This window comes from Prinia subflava, chromosome 4 (assembly GCF_021018805.1).
Source record: "Prinia subflava isolate CZ2003 ecotype Zambia chromosome 4, Cam_Psub_1.2, whole genome shotgun sequence".
Classification (NCBI taxonomy): domain Eukaryota; kingdom Metazoa; phylum Chordata; class Aves; order Passeriformes; family Cisticolidae; genus Prinia; species Prinia subflava.
In genome coordinates this window covers 54,440,259-54,463,280 of record NC_086250.1, presented here as the reverse complement: position 1 = coordinate 54,463,280, position 23,022 = coordinate 54,440,259, and the positions used below count along the sequence as shown (strand labels likewise).

Below are 23,022 nucleotides of genomic sequence, written 5' to 3'. Positions count from 1 at the left end.
TTTCCAGGCAGTGTGCAGTACCGACCCCAGCCAAGTATCCACAAGGCTGGGACTCACGGAGAAAATCTTAAGCCTCGCTAATCTAGAGAAGGTAAGAGAAGAGGTGACAATGTTTAAACAGGTGAAGGCTGCTACAAAGAAAAAGTTGTCCCCCACTTCCACAGAGCACGAGCTACTGGGCTTGGATACAAGCAAACACCAGTTTAGGTCAAATGCTTGAATAACATTTCTAATGTTCAAGGGCTTTTGTTTTAGGTGGTAGTGGTGATTTGTTCTTTATTACAGGTTCTTAAGAACCTGTTGTGACATGGACAGACATATGGGCATCCAGGAAACAGCCTGGGACATTCCCTGGCAATCTGTTCAGGCACTGATTCAAATGTTGCACTGCATCTTTATTTGCTACAAACCAGAGATCACTGAAGACAATCGAGCTCTTCTGGCTGATGTCACCATTACTCCTATCAGTTCTTAAGAAACCTTATGTAAAAATAACTTGGTAAGAAAAAGAAGAGAGCAGAATGGATGGAAGATGAAGGCAGGAGGGAGGGAAGAAAAGAAGGAAAGAGAGGAAGGGAGGGCAGGCAGAAGTGCACTCAACTTCCCCTCCTCATTCCTAGCCCTGGAAATCCCAAAACTTCATGGAAATTTCTATGGCTAAGGACAGTGGCATGCTCATGAGGAGTCTTTCTGACTCTTTACACAAGAAACTTACTTCAGATATACTCTGGTGTGGCTGGTGACCATTCTGTGACGCTGTTTCAGTATCACAAAAAAGAAGTGCATTTTAAGTAGAATTGAAACACTGAATAAATCCAAGAATCATCTACCATGCCCTCTCTTCACTACTGGCATTTGCCATTGATCTCAAAACAATCCCACATCAATAGCAACATGTTAAGAAGATACTCAATGTAGTAAAGGTTAAGACCAGGATTTACATGTCACATTAGGCTTCTCAGAAGACACCAGTGACCCATCTTGCAATTGCTGATTAATGGAGTGTTAAATTACCACAATTCTCTATTCAGTACTCACAACGGGGCAGAATACAATGTACAGTCACACAGGCTCTTGCAGAGACACTACAGCTGTCAGAAGGATCCCTGGCACAGTCCTGGCACAAGGACGTCTGTAAGGGCACCTCCTGTTGGCAGAGGTCCTTGCTTTTGATAAACTTCCTCCCATTTCAGCCCTCCCTCTCCACTTTCAGAAGTGTTGTGCACCACAGACTAAGCTGAAACAGCACAGCCAGAATCTCCAGCCACACTCTTTAATGTCAGTAGAGACCTGCATCTTACTTGGTCCTTGTAAAGTCATGTTCAGCCACCACAACTGTTGCTGAGCCAGCAAAGGAAACACTGCCTGAAGTATACACAAAAGTATCAACACTTTTGACATAATCAGAGTGCATCACCACCAGCTAAAATAAAATCAGACCAGCAAGGTTCACAGTATTCCCAAAAGCATAGGGCTTGCCAATCAGATCTGATCAGGTGAGGTCTTTCCTGCAGGCTAAGGCAGTGCTCTCCTGCTCTGACCAAAAAATCATTGAACTTTTGCAGCTGAAAGAGTGGGAAGCTTGGGAACAGATCTGTAGCCTATCAAGGGGCTCACAGGTGTAGTGGGAGGAGCTGCAGTCAAAAAAACACTGAACTGTCACTCAGTGTCAGTATCAGCTTGAACCAAACACATGACTGCAAGTAGCTGGGGCTTGGGTATAGGCCTGGCACACACTGATGGTTGAACAAATCTGAGGATAAAACCTGTGATCAGCTTGTAAGGGCCACTACTGCAACTTGATATTCAGGCTGCTGAGCATAAGGGCCTCCCACATGCTGCTTAGCCAAGGTTCACAGGGGTCCCCTGCTACAGGACTGCCCTGTGGTGGATCTGGTGCCACGGAAAGCTTGTGGCTGGGCAAGGCTGATGCCTGGAAGAGGTGGGATCAGAAGCAGACTCAGAAGCAAGCAGCTATGGTCAGGGGGAGCAGCTCCATCTAGAAATGACACTACTCAAAGTGCCGATGTCTTTGGATGCCAATAAAGCCATCGGGCACGCTCCCCAAAAGAATTAACTGACTTGTTCTGATTTAGTAGAGTGTCCCATCTTTCTTGGTAACCTTCACTCACCAGTTGTGGGGGGAAAATAAACCAAATGTATTTGAAATCAGTGTACAGCACTAGACTGAAATGCCCAAGGTGAAATTTTATTCCTTTTATGTCAGACATTGGATGAATTGAAGGTCTGCATAGCTTGCACCTTATTTCATTTGGTGTGTTTCGATCATTCATACATGAAATGCCTGCTCTGTGCTTTTACAGCAAGCTGAAACAGGAAGTAAAACTCCCAACTGTATCAGCATGTCTGGACTTGATTTCCTCATATCACATACTTGCAAAGCTCAGCCTAATCCTAAACTAACCCAGGATGTGAAGTAAGAAAAGACCAGAAAACACACCTTCACATCTGTTCAAATGAAACTGTATTTAGACAACAAATGTGTGCTCAGATTAAACAGGTGTTTAAGCCATACTGTCATTGAACTATGACTTGTCAGAAACAGAACACAGAAGCAGGAAAAGGGTAGAGACAATTCCAGGACACCACTGGTTGTTATAATCAACTCTTGACACATCTTTCTGGTAACAAATGTTTTCTTGACTAGAAAAATATATGTATCTATCAGCCTCGTAATTTAGAGTACCACCAAATGCCCCTTAAATAGGTGCTGTAACAGATTTTTCGTGTTTTGTGGGTGAAACATTTAACTCTTTTCCGGCAGGAGAGGCCCACTGCACGAGAGAAAGCAAGGCACCAGAACAGCAGTGGCATGCAGGGCTGCACATCGAGGAATTCATGGATAACTTCAGAGCTGACGTCGTTTGGAGTCTGATACCCCTGCGATTTCAGTCTTCACTAGACCCACGGCGTGTTTTCACATAGACACCCCGTGCAGTCCCACCCCTAAGGGTTCTCCCTTACTCCTGACACCTGTACACATTTCCAAACGCCTTCCAAGGACGGCCACGCGTGTGCCAGCACGCCGCCAGCAGCCGCAGCAGGCACGGACACCTGCGCAGCGCTGCTGGCTTCCAGTGCAGCGCCTGAAGGTCGCTGCCAAGCCCGATCCCGCAGAGTTGCTTCACCAGTGCAGGGAGAAGCAGCCTCAAAGACGTGGCTCAATCCCCTGCCACAAGGGCCCCCGCCCCCCACGGAAGCTGAAGGCGCTTGGAAGCCCGGTGATGGCAGGCTCGCACACTCCGCTCCGGGGCTCCCGCAGAAATCCCGACAGCCCCTGGCGGCCCTTCCGCCGGCACAGACCCGAGCGGCCGCCGGACACGGCGCGGACACGGCGCCGCGCGGCCGCGGGCCGGAGCGGTGCGGAACGGCCGCCGGCGGAGGAGCCGCGCGGGGCGAGCGAGGGAGGAGGCGGGGCTGGCGGCCGGCGCGCCCCGCGGGCTGGGAGCTGTAGTCCTCCGGCGCCCGCTGCCGAGCGACCGGGAGCGGGGCAGGACTACAGCGCCCAGCGTGCCCCGCGGAGGGCCCGCCTCGCGCTGACTCGTGCTGCACGTTGTCCGGCTAACGCGCCCCGCGCCCGCTCCGCCCGCAGCGCCCCAGCCAGCGGCGGCTCCGCCGCTCCCATCGCCCAGCACGGCAGGTCAGCGGGGACGGGGGTGGCCGCGCTGCCGCGTCCCGCCAAGCCGGGGGGCGGCGGGGTCGTGCTGGGGCCGACCCCGGTCGCGGCGGGTGCGTGCAAGGGGGAGCGGATGGCGGTGTCGCGGTTCTCCCGGTGCCCCGCAGGTGGGGAGGGGGCTACGAGCGGCGCGGCCGCGTCCCCCCGGTGCTCGCCCTTGGCACGCAGCCGGCCCTGCCGCCCCAGGTGCCGGCCCGGAGGTGCTGCTGGGCAGCGCCCGCCTGGGCAGGGAGGTGGCCGGGCGCGGTGCCTCTACTCGCTCCCGCTGCTGGAAGCGCTCCCCGGGCCTGGCGAGAGAGTTGCAGCCGGGGCTGGTCCGGCGCTGCCCCGCCGGTGACCCCGCAGGCGGCGGGGCCCAGGGGCCTCTCCGGGCGGGGGCAGCCTCCCGGCGGGCGGGGAGCTCCGCCTGGCAGCGGGCGGGCTGAGGCTTTCGGCCCCGCTCGCGGGGCAGGGGGAGGCCGGAGCCGCTGCCCACCGCCTGCCGGGGCCGTCCCGCGGGCAGGCCCGCGCTGCTCTGTCCTGCCCTGGCCTGTCCCGCCGGCCGGGAGCTGCAGCTGGGCAGGAAACCTGTGGGGAAATGGGGCTCTTGGGGCCGTTTTAAGGGTCCGGGCCCGCGTGTCCTCAGCTCCTTCGTTACGGCTGTTAGCTGCTCTGGGGGCTCACGGACGTGGCACAACGCTCCTGGGCGAGGTGATAGTGATAAGAGCGTAGGATTTGTTTGGTTCTGGCAGGGAGCTGCGGAAAACTGAGACTCACCATTTTTCTTCTTTTTTTTGGTCTCTTAGCAGTTGAAACAGGCTGAATTCAGGCTTTTTCTGAATTCACCTCTGAAAATAGTTCAAATGACCATAGCTTGTGAACATAAGTCATGTCACTTAAGGCATAGCCTGGGCTTTTCTCTTGAGGAAGATACATGTACCGATATAGATGTCCGTACAACAGAGGTGCTTCTTTTTGCTAGTTTTCAGCAAGAAAGAGAGTATTTTTTGTGGTAAAACTTTGCAGAAAGTTGCAACTTGATGGGTTAGAAAAGTGAGAGAATGAGATAGATGGTCTTTTACAAGTTAGATGCTGTTTCGCAAATGTGGTGGTGACAATACTGGTTGAAAGACACCCAGGGTGGCTGGAATGACACTTCTCCATTTGGTAGAGATGTGTATCTGTGCAACTACTCTTCACCTCATTAATGAAGTATTCCTTGGAAAGTTAACAGAGTACAGGAAAAAAAAAAAAAAAAAAAAAAAAAAAAAAAAAAAAAAAAAAAAAAGCCCCAAACAGATTCCAGGGGTTTCTCTACTGTATTTTAGTAGGGGATAGACCTTACACAGTAGGGGAAAAACATGTGTCCATTTAATTATCCTAAGACAAATGAGTTTATTAATTGAAAAATGTAGGTTGTGGCTGTGCCACTGGTTTGTGCCCTGCTGTCGATGGCAGTCAGTAGACTTTCAAGATTCAGTAACTTGAATTGACTGTTGTATTATAAATTTCATTTTTAAGTTGCTTGTTGTGAATTTCAGTCCTCTGGCGTCTTAACTATAGACTTGGATATTGTGTAGCTTGGTGCTAGAAGAGTTAAACTAATTTTTCAGTGTATTCTTTCTTCCATATGGTAAATATGATAAAACACTGCTGCTGCTGCCACCACAACTGTGAATGAACCACGTGGTATTGGCATCTACTTGTAGGAGAGTCATACGAGTGCTTTTTTAAAATAATACTTTTTGGAAAGCATCTTCTTTTTCTTTATTTGCCATTCAGGAAAAGTGCAGAAAGAGATTTGGGACAGTTTTGAAAATGTAGAAGTGAGAGCAGGCGAGAGATAAGTGTGCTCCAGATTTAATGGGAGTGGTGTGTAACTGTGTCTGTCTGAAGTGATATCACAGCATGTGCTTTGCCAGCCAATGCCAGTGGGAAAGAAGGATTCTGTAGCTCTCCTTGTCCTGTCAGGAGACAGGACACTGGCTGTTTTTCATAGGTGATTTAGTACAAAATCTGACCAATATAGTCTCTCGGTGGTGATTGTTACTAGATTAGAAACATATTTGCAAATACCCATGTGAATTGAATCTGAGATCAGACCTTCAGTTATTGCATGTTTTTTTAAAGGGCCATTCAAATTTCAGGTGGTTTGAACATGTTAGTTAATACTGCAGTTCTGTATTTGAACTTAAAACTTTCACAGTGAGTATTTTTCTCCCTTTCTAAAAAAGAACTCAGGGGAACATAACGTTAATATTAACCACAATTTATAGATTTGTATGAAAATGTTCATGCACTCTGAGATGAATTCTCTTCCTGTACACTTCTTTTTCTAATAATAATAATAATAGTAATAAGTAGAGGGGCTGTTTTCTACTCCTGCCTCCTTCCTTCCGTCCCCTGCCTCCTTCCTTCCCCTGCCTTAGCATGCCCAGTGCGAGAATTTAAATGTCCTGGTGACTCTGCATGTCAAGCTCTACACTGGAGCTGTGGGAGTGTGTCTTCCAGCGGGTAAGCCCTTCAGGCTGTGTGCTAGTTGAGAAGTCTGTCTGTCTCAGGAAGGGTGTGCACGCTTTTGAGAGAGAGCAAGAGCCTACACCACAGCTGAACAGCACATGACTGCTGGTGAAATTGAAGAAAGTGTCCAAACACGTGTGTCCTGCATCTGGGGATGCTGGTCATGCCTTGCTGGGACGCACATCTCGCAGGTTGCACAGCTGGTAGTTGTCCTTCAGAAGGACAGCAGGACAGCCAGTTACAGTGTAGCCTGTAAAGGCTTGTGTGTGAGGAAGTGGGATCAGGAGTTGCTGAGGGGTTTTCTCATTTCTTGGAAGGGCAGCAGATAGTCATGGAAATAGAGAGTTTTGGGGTTTTTTTGTATGTATATACTGAATTTGTTAGGTACAGAGTCTTTTACAGGTTAAATGAGAGGTGCTACAGCTAGGTGGACTTGGAAGTAGAACAGCTTCCCTGTGAGTATATCAATAGTACTGAGTGTTACTGTGGGGCTTCTGTGACTGCAGGCTGGAATTTGCTACCCTGGAGCTTTGTCTTGGAGGAGTTTTTTCTTCACTTCCTGCCACAGCAGAGCTGTATTTCTTTACTTGTTGCCAGAAGATGGGCTCATATCATGTAACTGTTTTCAGCTTTGTGTTCACCTAAGGATTTTGAAAGAGTACATCAGCTTGTTCACAGATAGTGTTTGGAGAGCAGGATGAAAGGGACAGACAGAAGAACACTACTGATAAGTAATGTGCTTGGCAGTTGGACAAAATTATTTTGTCCTCTGAAATCCCAATATTACCATCATAAGGATTGTGTTTCAAAGTGTTTATAGCAAAAATGAATGTGTCTGCTGGTACTTTGGAGGTGCAGCTTCTGCATATTTCAGCAGACAGCCATTGACACCACAGAACTTCACCCATTTCCTTTGCTTACTGCTTCTGTAGGTAGTGAACAGAGTGGAAAACCTGCTTCTTGTAGAACTACATACACATGCAGCAGCTGTGCTATTTTCCTTCTGTTCTGCTTGGGAGTGTTTTGCAGTGGGTTTTCCAAAACCAGAAGTATCACTTGGTTCATAGCTTTACATGGCCTGGAGGGAGGACATCTTACCCCAAGCTGCTGGATACAGGAAAGTCTAATAAGATTATTTTGGTTCTAGGTCTTTGCTGAATTCGCATAATTTACATTGAGATACGATAGGACAGTAACTTGGATAGATGTGTAGGTTCTAAAAAACCATCAGTTTCTGAGTGCCTGTGCAGACTTGAGCCACATCACGGTCTTTCTGTCCCATGTTTCTAAATTTAGCAGTATATTTACAACCTCTGCAATCTCTTAAAAGGGTAAGGATTTTGGCTAATGTTTGTTCATAACTTTGAAACACAGTGCATTAGCATCCTGAATCACCTCATACTTAATCATTTCATCAATTAACCCCAGTCAGTGTAACAGCAGTAACTTGTAAAACCACAGAGCATGTGAGAATGCTTTCTTGTCTTTCACCAATAAATATGCTTTCAGTGTCCTAGGCCACGTATTCTCATGTTTCAACACCTCCTTTAAAGCAAAATGAATGTAGTTGTCTTTGATTTTTATGTTTTAACTTCCAAACCATGCAAATGGATGTTGACTCCAGTGTGCAGGTACCTGAGTTTAGGCTGCATATGTCTACACAGTTCATTTTGCAGGAACACCTCATTGATGCTCAGAGGCTAAAAATAGGCATTTTGAAATTTGTGAACTTCTGAGTCATGAGAAACCAGAGCCATGCTCTACAACCATCTGTGATTACAGAGCCAGTTGCTCAGTTGAGTTTCAAAGGCGTGGGTTTGTGTCAAAGAGATAACATGCAATATGTGGAGTAGGTCACCTTGGTGATAATTTTGAAATACATTCCAATTTCTGAATTTGTGGCTGTTACACTAATTGGCAGACAGGTTTCAGCTGATGCATCCTTCCAAGTATGAGTAGGCTATCAACAGAGTAGACACCATTTGGAGCTGATGATTGTTTGTAAACATTTGTAAGTTTTCTGTGCATAAGTATGGAAAAAGCCTCATCAATCTTAAATACTCTGTTGTGGGGTATGGTGCTGAGACTTGAGTGCGTATCTGTTATTTTGGGTTTTGCTTTCTTAGTAGGTTAAATGTTAAGCATGGAAGGTGCTTTGTTAGATAGGTCAGACAGTGAGTAGAGTGCAACAGTTTGTCAGTGGGAGAAAAGTTGGGTCTGTGTCTTCTGAAGTACTGATATGCCTCTTCTGCTTACATAAAATAAGTGATCCTGTTAAAGGGTAGCAGCATTCAGATGAGATGTTCTTATACAGTGCATAATATGAGTGTAAAGTGTACAGGCTATACCAGCTAAATCAAATATCCATTGCTAGTGAAAATGCAGGTTTAGATGATGAAAGGAACACAGCACACAGTGCAGATAGATACAGGTAAATTTTGTTTGCTCTATCTCATGCCAAGCTGATGGAAGCTGTGTTCTGGCCAGGGATACTGGTGTTAAAGGGCTCACACACGATTCTGTTTGTGTCATAGTCTTTGTGTGTGCCTGTGACTTATGTGCAGTTCAGGTCAGTTTTGGCTCAGTTTTAGCATGACCTGTGTGAGGTGTGCTATATTCTCACTGGAGGACTCCCACTTCATTGTTTGACAGCTTGCTCACAAATTCAGTCTGTGGCCTATCTCTTGTCTTTGCCACAGCAGCTTTAGAGGAACAAGGATGAGTGGTGGTGCCTTGTTACTAGGGGGAAATACTGTCCTGTGGGGTGTGTGGGGATCCTAGAAGGACCAATCCTTAAAAACAAAGGAAAATTCACATTGCAAAACTGAAATGCTTTGAAAGATCCACGAGCCTTCTAACTACTTGTTTAGCTACCAAAGTTCAGATTTGTAGATGTATTTAAGCATTCATATACCTCAGTTACTTATTTGTAAAACAGGGATATACATACAATCCTATCTCAGAGGCTACAGGATTAATACTTTGAATACCATTAGATGTGGGTACCTTCTGCAATGTTAGTTAATATTGTAGCCATCAAAAGCACTAATAGATACATTTAGATTTGTTTGTTGAGGGGATCAAACACAGAAATTTTTGCCTGTTCCTTTCAATAAAAGGTGGAAAAAGCTGTAGTTTGGTGACTCCTGTCCTAGTTTCTTTACTACCTATTCTGATGTGTGTACAGCACATAGAAAATACAGAGCAATTATAGGACTACGGACAACTTTTGCTTCCCTCCTGCAGTGTCAACATGTTGAGGAAAAAAAGTGCTGCTTCTGAATTTCTGTATAGCTCAGAAGGAGGAAAACATCCAATAACAACCTTGTTAAAAAGTAGCTGACTATGTTGTTTTATAAGTAGAAGCATGAGACGGTTTTTGAGAGCTTTTTTATCGATTCAGTTGAATCACTGTCTGAAGGAAGCAAATTTAGACAAGACAGTAAAGGAACAAGTTTAGCCCTACTGTAGGAGGATACTGTAATGAATTGTCTGTGTGGTGTTTGAATTTTCTCACTGAACTACCCCACTGAAATTAAACAGGAAAGGGCTTTTTATTCTTTAACTTGCCTTGCTAGAAGCCCTGATTTGTGAGTGCATGTACCTCTTGTGTTCTTGAGACTGCAAGCTAAGAGAGTTTCAGATGCCTAAATATGAAGCTAGAACTGAAACCCTTTGGTTGGCTAAGGCTATCAAGTATGAAAAATGAGTTCATGAGAGGATTTCGTGCAAAGAAGAAGTGCTGCTGAAGCTGGTCTGTATTAGGAGAACTGGAGGGGGGATGGGAAATAGCACGGTAGGGAGTTCTTTCTACCTCTGCTTTGCCAGCCTCTGTGCAGGGTAAGCATTGCTGGAAGATGTTGAACTTTTCTGTATGTTCCTTTCTGAACTTGCTGTTTTGGGGGAAAAACAATAATATCTATGTGCATGGGAAAAATACAGCCCCTCTTTGGCAGTACTTTTCTCAGTAGCAATGCCTGTCCTGTGTGGGCTGTACGAACAAGAAGACCTTGAGAGGAAATGGGTACCTATCAATAGAGATGAGTAATGGCTAAATTCTGGGTTTGCAGTTTATTGGTGGTCTCAAAAATTCCTGTTTGGTTGCCCAGGTATCTTAAGAGTTGGCAGAAGGGCTTCATTTTTTCACACACGTATATATAAATTACAATTTTTAATGACACGGTGAATGACAGGCCCCCTCGGACTAACAAAGATCCAATAAGCACAAGAATTCCACTTGCCTGGAAAAACGGTGCTTGAGGTGGAGATTCAGTCATCAAGGAGTGCTTTCAAGAAAATTTCAGAGGCAAAGCCTCATCTTGCTGGGTTTTAAGGAGTAAGATCAGACCCCTCTTTGTTTCTTCTAGCTCCAGGAATTTTCTTGATAGTACTCGAAGCAGGAGAATGAATCCCTGATTAAGACAGTGTCCTGGCAGATCAGAGAACAGAAAAACTTCCTAATCTCTGATCTTTGAGTGCCTAAAAGCTGCATCTCCCAGTGCATCTGAAAGAAGTGCACTGTCATGTCTGAGATTTTCAGTATGTGATATATCTCACAAGGGGCTCTTACAGGCCTTTGAAGTAGCTGGAGGAGGGGAACTTGATTGGTTTCACATGTTCATGCCAAATCTCAGGGTAAGTAGAACTTGAGGTTATGAGATATTGCAGTACACGTATTATGGAACACTGTAAATAATTGTTCGAACAGGTATTTTTGCCTGTGGCTTTTCAACTTGGGATTGAATTTACTTCTGTTCTCTGGCAAGTTCTGCTGACCACCTCTTTTTCACATGCACCTCCTCTAATCTTCAGTGATCTTTTTCTCTGGAGGAGCAGTGCTGTGTGTTGCACCTCTAAATGACTGTGAGACTCTTCCCTGCTTGCCAAAATTGTTTAAAATTCACCTATGGGTGAACAAGCACAGACAAATAAGATGCCTTGTTACCTTGTGTCATTTCTTTAGGAAAGTAAACTTAAAAAAAAAAAGCCCAAGACACAGGTTGGAAAATTAAACTCCCAAGAAGTTTGGAAAGGCATGGATGTAAATTGTTCAGATGGCTGGTTGCCAGAAGCTGGTCTGAATAGGCCCCTTTTCTTGCTGTTGGACACGGTGTAAGGAAGTGCATACAGATTTGTGCGCTTCAGTTGGTTATCTGTGTAACAGCAAGGTACAGTCATCTCTCAGAGGCTTCAAGCTATCTTTCAAATGTCATAGCACACACATACCTTCTGTGAATACACAGACCTACAAGAATAGTGTCTTTCACGTGGATGAGCTAGGTCAGCCTGGAGTTCAAGGTATATGACTAATTCCCAAAATACATGGACTTTTGCCAGTGCTGCTGAGGAGGATGCTGCTAGCTGAGTACTCAGCCTTGTCTGTACTCTAGTGTGTCTAGAAACAGGTCTTCTGCATGGAAAATTTCATCTCCAGTGTAACTTGAGCAGATCTAGAGTGCCTGAAAACAAGAGCATAGAATTCCTGGGTTGGAAGTGATCTTCGAGATCGTCTAGTTCTAACCTTCCTGAGGTTGACAGAAACGCTTGTCACTAGACCTGATTGCTGCAAGTTCTATTCGGACAGGCCTTGAGTTCTTACAGGGATAGGGCAGCTTTGGGCAACCTGTTCCAGTGCCTCACCACCCTCACAGTAAAGAATTTTTTCCTGTTATCTAATCTGAATCTACTCTCTTTCCGTTTGAAGCCATTCCCCGTTGTTCTGTTACTGCAGCTCTTGTAAAATGCTCCTTTCCATGGTTTTTGTAGGCTCCCTTCAGGTACTGGAAAGCTGGTCACCCTAAAGCCTTCTTTTTTCCAGGCTGAACAACCACAATTGTCTCATCTTTTCCTTGCAGGAGAGGTGCTCTAGCCATCTAACCATCTTGGTGGCCTCCTCTGGACTCAGCCCAACACGTCCCTGTCCTTCCTGTGCTGGGGACCCCAGAGCTGGATGCAGCCCTGCAGCTGGGGTGTCACCAGAGCAGAAGGACAGAATGACTTCCCTTGCCCTGCTGGCCACGCTGCTTGGGGTGCAGCCCAGGACACAGTTGGCTTTCTGTGCTGCAGGTGCTCATTGCAGGGTCATGTCCAGCCTCTCGTCCCCCAGCACCCTCAAATTCTCAGCAGGGCTGTTCTCAGTCCCTTCATCCCCCTGCCTGCATTGATCATGGGGGGTTGCCCTGACCCAGGTCCTTGCACTTATTAAACCTCATGAGATTCCCACAGGCCCATTTGTCCTAGAAGAAAACCTAGCAGACTTGCCTGTCATTGTGACTGCCCATTCTCTCATCTGGCCATGGAAGTATTGTTCCATGGATTCCCTGCAGAGGCTGGAGCTGGAAACAAACAGCTTCTTTTCTCCAAAGGTATAGATCAGTTAAAAATCGGTGCTAGTCAGCATGAGTAAACTTCAAGGAAGATCTCTCCACCTACCCCCACCAGTATCAGACATGTAATTTAGTTAGTGGTGAGAATGGGATGAGGTTTTCTAAAATGTCACGTAGTGGGGAAAAAATGCCATGTAGTGCTTCTGAATAGGAGTCTATTCTTTACACAAAACTTGCAATTCATTATTTTGAAGAGCATTCTGTAGATAAGAGATGTTTTTTCAAAGGCCAGCAGGCCTTAATCAAGCTTAGAACTTTAGGTTGTATATAGGGCCAGCTGTGATTCACTGCCAGAAAAACACTGTGGTATTGTGCACACAAACTAATTGAGAACCATGCCCAGAGCTGAGCATCAGAGTATTGGTACACTCTGAGTGATGCTGTAGTTGAACAAGTATTTTCTCAGAGGACAGTTGGTTTCAGCATCTCTGCTTCGTGCTGTTCCTCAAGTTTTGGTGCTGTGGTTTGATCATCTGAACTAAAAATGCCTTGGTAGAATGGGGTGGGGGGCAGGGAAAGAGGTTTTTTTTTAAACTAAGCCTGCTTTCCAGTATGGTTTACTGTCTAAGTCAACAAGTAGTTAAACTAGTCTATTAGAGATAGGACAGGATAAAAAGAGGTACTGAGTTTACTTAAGCCCACAAAACCGACAGACTGTCTGGAGTGAGGTGTCCCTTGGCTGGTGTGTCCCAGTCAGGTTGCAGGTCTCAAGGCAGGAGTTTCCTTCTGCTGTGCTGCTTTAGATCTGTCTGTACGACTCATAAATTGTGGAAATACTGAAGGAGAAGAGCAGTTCAGCTTCACCTGCCATTTCAGCTCACTCTGACATCCAAGTTTCCTTGACTTGACTCCTTGGAAGTCAGGAAGGTCCTGGTTTTAAAATTATATTGTGCTTTGTAGCAAAACCGCTGGACTGCTTATTTTGCCTGTGTAGACTTCTTGCATGCTTTTGAATAGCTTGATTTAATGAACCTCTTTGACTGTGTGCAATGTGTATTTTTTGGTTTTAATGCGGTATTTGCCTCACAGCTCAGGAGCTGTGCCTGTAGCTGTTGCCTGCTCATGCTGTGGGGCTGTGTTTGGTTTCATGGGGATTTTGCTCCAGAGACCATGCAGAAGCCAGGATTTTGGCCACTCCACTTTTTTCTTGCCCAGCCTGCAGCTGTGATCTCTGGTTTGCTGGCTGACCATGAGCAGTGGACAGCGAGAAGGCACAAGTTCCTGAAATCCCTCTGCTGCATGGAGGGAGGATGTGCCAGTGGACAGAATTACAATCATACTGCCTAGGCAAATGCTCTTTTAAAGAAATTCATTTTAAGCAAAGCTAGAAAGCAAAATGGCTTTCTAGAAACCAGAATGCAGAGTGCTAATTCAACTGTAGGAGACTGTTATATTTGGGGGAGGGAGAGGCTTGCCATCACATTTGTGTGCTGAAGTATGCTGTCTCCCAGATGCCAGCAGTTTTTCTCCAGCCTCACCTGACCATGGGGCAGGAGCCAAACTTGTCTGTCTGCTCCTCAGAGCAGGACTGCAAATGTATTCTATGAATAAGTTGTTTAAGATTGCTCTCTCTATTTAATAAAATAAAACACTGTTTACATGTACTATGAAATAGCTCAAATGGAAGTAGCCCAAAATGCTGTAGTACTTTGTGCTGCTTCAATATTAGTGGGATGGCAGTCAGAATAAGCAGAATGAGCACTAGTCATGCATTCAGTGTCTTGTGTAATTGCCTCACAGTACCACCCAAGTCCAGTCACAGCACTCTGCCAGCTTCAGGGAGATCCTTGGACTTTTAAGATTCCTTCATCCCTGTTGTTAAACATGGAAACCTCACTAAGGGTTTGAAAACCTAGTCTCATGGGTTTGTCACACAGATACTAGCTGACTCATCTTCTAACCCTGGCATTTTTATAAATATATGTGGTCACATGATGCAGATAAAACAACATGTATGACTATAGTTGAATATTCTGTGCAGCAGTGAAGTCCTAGAAATGTAGATGATTCCTAAGATCTGCCTAAAAACTGTCTTGATGTAGTTCATATGGACAAGACAGAGCTACTGATTGAGTTGAGCTAGATTTTTGCTGTTGCAGAAACTTTGCTATGCAGAAACATACTGAAACAGGCTAGTTTTACCTCCTGCTGGGGAGCTGCTGTTGGTTTGTTGTGGTTCTTTTAATGGCAGTAGAGTTGAAGAGATGGTGTTTGTTTGCTGCTTTTATTACTTCAGCCTTTATTAGAGACTGTAGAGACACATCTGTTTTTTCCCCCTGACAGTTCTTAAGCAAATATTCTGATTTATGCCATTAATTTTTAATTTTCTCCCTTTTTTTTTACTTCTTGCAGTTCTTGTGTGGTTGGTGAAAATAAGCCTGCGCTACAGGAATGGAAGAGGAGCAACAGTCTGAGGTAGGGCTTGGAGATGAAGTTTGTATCTCGGTACAATTGCAGGGAAGATCAAGACTGAATCAGCCAGGTTCTTCCACTCATTCTTGCTCAAGTTTGGCAAAGTCTTAGGGCTGAGAATGCCAGTGTGAGAGCCCTTTTAAAATGGGGATGGAGAGCTGAGTGCTATTATTTTTGATATGTTTAGGTTCTTTTCAGGTTCTCTTTCTCTCCACTTGCAAAAGCTAAGATGGGTCTTTTCTACTGTTCTACTTGCAAGTGAGGAGTTGCACAAAATGGCCTATCCTATGAGATTAAACCTTTAAGAGGAGGAAGGTTTTGTGAGTAAATTACAGCAATTGATTATATAGAAACTATATATTATATAGTGTCTTGGTTTGAAAGACAGATATCTGCTAGGAAGGGGCAGGACTTCTCTAGAGATGGAGAATTTAAATCTCCTCCTTCTAAATTATTCCAATTAAAAGGAAAATTAAAGGAGCTTTCAGGCAGAGGTATGGGGGTAGGAATAACAGTTCTTTACTAGTATATATGACTAAACGACAAACAAACAACAACTACAGCATCAATAATAAACAGAACCAAGAACCTTGAGGGCTTTCTTTTACAAAAGCCCAGAGCAGTTTGATCTAGGTGCCCCTGCAGGGCTCCGAGAGGCCGAACTGGAAGGAAGGAAAAGTCCCGGGCTGGTGGATGAGATGAGGTCTGCGCTGGCAGCTGGAACAGCAGGGGTGTCCCGGCAGGGCTGGGCAGTGCAGGGCTACAGAGTAGCAAGAGAGCCTCAAAGGTCTGAAGAAGCAGAGGCGGTGGGGGGAGGCTGGAGAAAGCGAGTTCAGGATTCCCAGGTACACAGCAGATGACGATAGATTTCCTAGGACGAGGCAGAGGCAGAGGGCAGCCTGACCGTCCTCCTCGGCGCTGAGAGCAAGAGTGCCTCCCCCTCCCCCAGATCTGTCTTTTTGCCTTTCCCCAAAGCTAATCATCTTCTCGTCTGAGGGACACTCCCAGGGACTCAAAAACAATAGGTGTAGCTTCGTGCTGCTATATTCCTCAAGCACTCTTTTTGTCCTGACTAAGTAGTCATTAAGGCTTCTTGGAAACTTATGGGAAAAAATTCTGTGAGAAGAGAAAAAAAAAACAAAACCAAATCTAACCCCCAACATATAGATTATATAGTCTCATGTACATGGCTGAAGTTCCTTGCCAGATTAAACTGAGATGCTTTTTCTATCCTTTCTGTTCCTTTTCTTCTCCTTTCATATCCATGTATCTCAAAACCTTTTTCTGCTACAATAGATGAAGCTCAGGAAATTTTCATCCTATGAACTATAAAGAACTTTGGTTCTTTTGTCCTGTTAATAAAAAAAGAACGACAGATTACTAATGTGGTGGCTTAGTGCTGTGCTCATTGCAGTGTTGTGCTGTTGTGATGACAAAGCCAGCATAAGTGACGGATTATTTCCATATGTTACAGATGGATAAATTTTTCCAAAATATTGTTGTGACTAGACTTAACGTATGCAAGCAGTAGAGTCAAGCCATATGTTGTGATCAAAAGCTGAGCTGGTGTTAAATTGGATTTGTGAATGTGATTACAATTTGCAGTGTAATTGCAGTTTGCAGTTGTCAATGAACAGACTTTTGCTTTGTAGTGAAAGGATGATGTGTTGCTGCAAGTATTTTAAACTTTGCACTGTAAAGCTGTTGTACTTTTTGAGTTTACTCCATGAAATGTATTGTCAATTTTTCCTTGCCTTCAGTGGGGCCATGGTAAGACACTCAGGATTTATTTTCTCAAAATTCCTGTCTGGCATAATAAAATGCAAGAAGAAAATTACTCTTGTAGAAGGCTCTTAATAATTGGTTGTGCTTTGTACATCCTTGCTTTAAACCTTACCAGGTAAAGTACAAAGTAAATGAATCAGTCATTTTAGCTAAAAAGCTGACATCCATCAGGAGAGGTTGGCTGACTCTGACTCTAAGCAAGTTGCTTACTTGCTGACTCTTTTAATATTGTCTTTCACTTGGAAAGTACTTAAATGATGATTGGTCCTCATCCCATCTCTAACTTCTTGACTTAATGTTGTTCAGAAGTTCCAAATTCTTCCAGTAATCATTCTGATGAAACTTTGAATTAAGGTAGTTGCCTAAAGGTAGTTTATAATTTAGCTTTCCCTTACTCCTGAGTCTTTTCTGCACAGACTCTACCTCTCAGGCTTGAATGACATTAGCTGAATGACTGGAATTGTTTAAATTCTAGGCATAGGTTTTAAAACTTGCCAGTTAATTAAAAATAAGAAAGGTTTTTGTTAGCCAAAGACCTGTATAATATACTTCTAGGGATAATATCTAAGAGTCAGTCTTTGGGAATCTTTTCACTTGCCTTCTGTTCCTTTAGAGAGCAAAACTCTGCAGATGCCTTGTATCTTTTTTTGACTTTGATTTCTGATATGCATAAAGAACTTCCTAAGATTTGATGTGCGTATTGTGTAATTGCCTTATTCCAACAAATGCTTGGCCTGACTCTTCTAGAATGGATGTGTTTAGTCTTGTGAGTACTGATTAACTTTGTCAGACTCCTGACAGACTAATGCTGACTGGTAGTTGAGTCAAATGGTATAAAATAATCAGTGCACATTTTAGTTTTCAACACAGAAAGTGCTGTTGTAGTGTTAGATATACATTTATTCTTTTTATCTGGAATCCCATTTATGTTCAAACTCCATATCAGGTATAAATATTCTCTCTTAAAAGAGGCATGAATTAATTAGTTTTTAATATGTTCTTTCTTGTACTCCGGCAGCTAGGAAAAAATAGTTGTAAAACTACTGATGCTTTTGATCTGTGACACTGCTTAAATTTTTTACTTGCTTGAATACTATCAATAGGTTCAAATTGAGTAAACTCACAAAGGGAAAGATGTATTAAAACATTCCATTGTAATTCCCAGCTTCCTTTTGAATTTGTTTCATACAGGCTGCTGCAGATCCAGTGTTGTCCTCTGATGCACCAGAAGATGGCCCAAAGGAAACGTCAAGTGTATCGCAGAATATCTGTATGTTTCTGGTTTGACTGGGGAGGGTGTATCATCCCAGAGGGGTGTCACACTAAATATATGTCCTTGCCTTTTCCTTACCTATGAAGTACAGGGCTGTTAGCAAAAAAGAGAGATGCTAATGAAATTGTAGCTGATTTAATCTGTTCTTGTTTTGTTTCAAGGCCCAGTTGTGTAAATCAAATTTAGAAAGAGCAATCACATATTGACTGTCAGTTGGCTGATCCCATACTTTCAAAAGTAAATATTTTTAGAATGAATAGATACACTCAGCTATTGTTTTAAGCTCAGTTATTGCTTTCTAAGCCAGTGATGCATAAGTATGTGTATGCTTTGACAGTCTGGCATCTAGTGATATGATGTTGATCAGTTGTCCCAAGTGGAAAGCTTTGCCCATGCTAGCATGATAATGTTTTGGCAAGCCTGCAGGATGTGGCAATAGTATTCCAGCCAAACTTGTGAAGCCCAGTTACCTGTTATTGATAAGATCAGATGACAGATACTTCTTTCTCAAGAGGAAAAAAAAAGGCTTCTTAGGATTTGCTTTATGCATATTGATACACTGTTGTGATATTAATGTATATGGTGCTTATTTATACCCATAGGAACATTCAGATTGTGCTTTCTGGCAAATAATAGGCTGTGAACAATCCTAGGGCAAATTAGTGTGTAACAGCAACACTGCTGAATATTTCCTAGGGATCTCTTTCATGGGAGCAAACAGTGGTGACTAAAGCTATGGAGGGTATATACAGACCTAAAGAAGCAGATTAATTTTTTTATGTTGCTTTTTTCTCCAGATATAGAAGTTGATTTGATAAAAACCATAGCTGCTCCTGAGAATGTTTTCCTTAATTGTGTCCTTAAATTATAACATCTGGTACTGTACCATTATTGCATTTTTTCCTTCACAGGAAACATTATTCAGTCCAGTACTGAGTATGTGTGTGAGGTGAAAGCTTGAAAAATAAATAGAAATTAAACCATTTAAGGGTTACCAAGTGTGTAGAAACCACTTTCAGCTGTGGGAATCTGAACCATCAATGGCTTTAGGCTAGGAAAGTATTTGAGACAGGTATCCCACACACTATCTCCATGTATTATATTCTCTCTCAGGCATCCACTTCTGACCATAGTGGGAGGCGGGATATTTGCTTAGGTGGGTTTTTGTTGATTTGCTATGGCTGCTTTTATAATTGTGTGACTGTGAGTGCAACAAATGCAACAGCCTTACCTCTTCTTCCTTTTTCAGTCATGTTTTTCTTATCTCCTCCTTAGCATCACCATTTGTTTTGGCAGCAACATTGTCATAGCTCAGAGAGTACTGATTGCAGCACACCATGTTCTTGGGTATTGACCATGAAGTAGTCAGTTGTGAAAATGCTCAGAGGGATGTTGAAAGGTTGCTTATGGTTTTTTGGTTTGGGTTTTCTCTTTTGTTTGGTTGATTTGCTTTTAATTTGGTGGGGTTTTGGTTTGGGTTGTTTTTTTTTTACATAACGTCTTACAAGATTAGTATCTGTGGACAGAACTGGGGCCAGAGCCACATAGTTAAACCAGATTCATAAAATGAATGTGTGGTAGGAGGCTGTAATTTATCTGCATCTTTGAAATCCTGCCTACAAACTGTTCACTAATCTTTTTTTTTCCCCTGGACTTATGATCCTATTCCAGGCTTCTGGAGACCAGTTGAGACCTCTGCTAACTTGTGCAGCAGCTTGCCAGAGAAAGAGAGTTGGTTGGAAACAAAACTCTCCTTTCCTGCTTGATACTTTTTTTCCTAAGATGCTTTACAGCTTAAAGATGACTCATTCAAAGTGACTTTAATTTCCCAGTGCTGTAGAGTTAAAGCTTCTCTGTCTCAGTCAGTGAGGCTATCTGGCATTTAGGCATTTAACGAGCAACCATGACTGAGCAACTGTGATGGAGCTGATAGATCCTCCTGTTTTCCATACAGAAAGCTTGACATAGAGGAGCTACACTCACATTGTACCATTTTGATCTTAAATAATTGTTGAATCTAGGGAAGAATGATTGGATTCCTGACCTAAATACCTCTCAGGGTTTAATTTTCCTCTGTGTACTGATCCCTAGTGTGTTAATCACAGAAAAGGCTAAGGTTGGTACTGTAGGTATCCTATATGTGCCAATATGTGCAGGTGACTTTGCCATCATGTTCACATCAGTGTCCATGTGTTGCTGTCATTTATATAGATAAGAATCCCAAAATGAAACACTTTGGGTTTAGATTTTAAAAAATGCTCTTTTTTCTTTTTTTTTTCTCTAATTTAGTGTATACCTTTTCTAAGTATTCTTTGCTTCTCTGTCCACCTCACCTGCCACACAGCTTCTCTCTTTCCCTTACTGAACTGCGTGGACAACCTGTCCCAGTGTCCACAGGGTAGGAAACCTGGACTGAGACCCATGCTTGGAGGCAGCCTCTCCAGTGATGGCACTCTCAATGATGTAGCTTCAGAATTGAATGTAAGATTACAGTGGTAAATCAATGGCCTTTTAGCTCTGCTCTGCTGTTTAGTGGCGACATTTTTATTTTCTGTCTTACTTACCTGCACTTTATATCATGTGTGCTTTTCTTCTCTATTTTTCTTTACATTTATAGCTGATGCAGATGCATTTAAAATTCTCCTGGACATGAAGTTGAAGAAGAGGCAGAAAAAGCCTGTTTTACCAAGCACTGTGACTGAGCTTGAAACTGAGGATGGTTCTAAAGTATATGTGGTTGGAACAGCCCACTTCAGTGACAGCAGCAAAAACGATGTAGTAAAGGTAAATACTCAGTGTGAGCCCTTCAGCAGCATCTTTATAATGTTTCAACTTAGCACTAGGTAGAATGAAGTCCAGCTCTCTGATGTGTTTCTGTGCTGTAACCTTCAGGCTCTGCTTTTTCTAGTTGGCTGTTCGAGGGCTAACAGCACTATGGGATGAGAGGCTGACATGTTATAGTAATAATTTTTGATTCAATACATTGCTCTCTCAGCTGAAATATTTTTATTTGTCCTTCAATAAAAAAGGCAGATACAGTGCCAGTGCTGAAAGAAGAAATCTCACTGGTGAAGCTTAACGTTGCTTGGATAGTATTTGGCTGTAAAACCTGCCACACAAAACTTAAATTCCATTTTCAAGCTGCAAATAGGTCTGAAACCCTAGTGCAAGTAGGGACTATTTTCATACTGTACCTCCTGCAGACTCTGGAGTTAAGAGCGACTTTATTCAGGAGCTAGAGGCGGAGGAATCTTTTAAGCACCAGGGTTGACAATTCTGGCACAAAATGTATTCTAACTCAGATTGCAAAATACCACAGAGTAGAGTCAAATTCATTTTGTGAATGTGAAAAGTTTAATATTAAGTGTTTCTTCCCCACTCCCCTCCCCAGCACAATATGTTCACCATTATCCTGGCCCAAAGCATCCAGTAACTAAAAAACATTTTGCTGTCACCTTCCTTAGTATTTTTGTCAATGCATAAATTATTTGGAGAACTCCTATTTACTATTCTACTGTTTTTTTAATTGCAAATGATTATTGGAATGTGCTTTTAAGCTCGCATTTCTCTTTAAAGTGTTGATATTGGCTGTATTTCTGTTTATTCCTTTCTAAAGCAGTATTAATAAATTCATCTTTTTCAGACAATACAAGAAGTGCAGCCTGATGTAGTTGTGGTGGAACTGTGCCAGTACAGAGTTTCTATGTTGAAGATGGATGAAAAGACATTACTAAAAGAAGCCAAAGAAATAAATATGGAAAAACTTCAACAAGCTATAAAGCAGGTATGATTCCTACAGTGAAAATTAAAGGTTTATGTTAAGAGCAATTTGTCAAATTGCAATCAGAACCAGTGTTCCCACCAGCTGGGAACCTGATACTGTTGATGTAGCTGAGAGTACTATTACAGTGACAAAGCTAGGTTTAGGTGGTTTTTCTGTTTTCCTAGAGAGCATTGAGGACTTTTCACAACAGGATTGGTTGGCCAAATTGCTGACCTTGACAGGAATGCTCCTGCATTTAACATCTGCTCCATTTGCAGGACACAAGTTTAACTTTGCAATTATAATGCTCTGCTAATATATTTAAATGTATTATTGTTCCTACAATCTGCATCTGTATCACAACTGCTTAAAGAGCACTCAATATTGGTATTTTCTGTTTAGCTGTATTCCTTCTTCATCCTCTGTTGCTCTTTAATTCCTACCCATCGACTTGTCTTCTGAGTAGTTTCTAATTGACAATAGGCCCTGAAGGGATTCTGAAATATTTGGGCTAAAAAGTGTGGGATTTTATTCAAATTGTGACTACTCTGGCAGTTTGATCCAGATATGTCTCAATGTGTGTGCAAAAAAAAGTCGTGTATTTTTTCAGTTCCACCTAGCTAGCTTGCATTTAAGTAATTTTAAGCTAGGCACAGTGAAACAACACAAAGTTGACAGGTCACTTGATTAGAATGGCAGTGCACGGTCAATAGTGAAAAGAGTTTCAGTGTCCAGCTGGATGAAGAAATTCATAGATTGTTATTTTGATTGTGTGGTAACTGTGTATTGGAATTGCTTTATTGATGTAAACGGGGAATTTCCAGGACTGCACCCCCATAGGAATATAATCTGTATGCCTCTGCATGCAGAAACACTTGCAGTGGCTCGGGTCTGTGCAGTGTGTGTGCTCACACACAGGGTCTCAGAGCAGGCTTTCTGACTGGCAGAATTAGGTAATAATTCGTCTTTCCTGTTTTCTTTACTTATGCCGTATCAAAGGAAAAGATACTGCAAAACACTTGCATTTTGCATGAATTGCTGCATCAATCTGTTTGTCTTAAGTGGATTATTCTGATGCATGTAATCAAAATGCCTGTTCACAACCAGTGGAACAGTATAGCTGGGGGCTTCTGACCTTGTGAACAGGCACAGAAAATTTTTTTCTTTATATCAAAGCTAAATGCAGTAGTTTTTGTTGTGTTAAGAG

The 23,022-nt window shown here is 43.2% G+C and overlaps 1 protein-coding gene across 2 annotated transcripts in view; it reads left to right on the top strand.

Moving 5' to 3' along the window:
* The first annotated feature begins 3,524 nt into the window (after positions 1–3,524).
* TRABD (TraB domain containing) overlaps positions 3,525–23,022 on the top strand; it is a 35,769-nt gene continuing 16,271 nt past the window's right edge. The window contains exons 1-5 of one of the 2 annotated variants that reach the window (XM_063396809.1): positions 3,525–3,661; positions 14,935–14,997; positions 17,971–18,049; positions 20,670–20,836; positions 21,696–21,836. In XM_063396809.1, the coding sequence (XP_063252879.1) occupies positions 14,974–14,997; positions 17,971–18,049; positions 20,670–20,836; positions 21,696–21,836 (411 nt within the window). In that variant the 5' untranslated portion in view covers positions 3,525–3,661; positions 14,935–14,973. The other variant, XM_063396810.1, reaches the window with a different exon arrangement.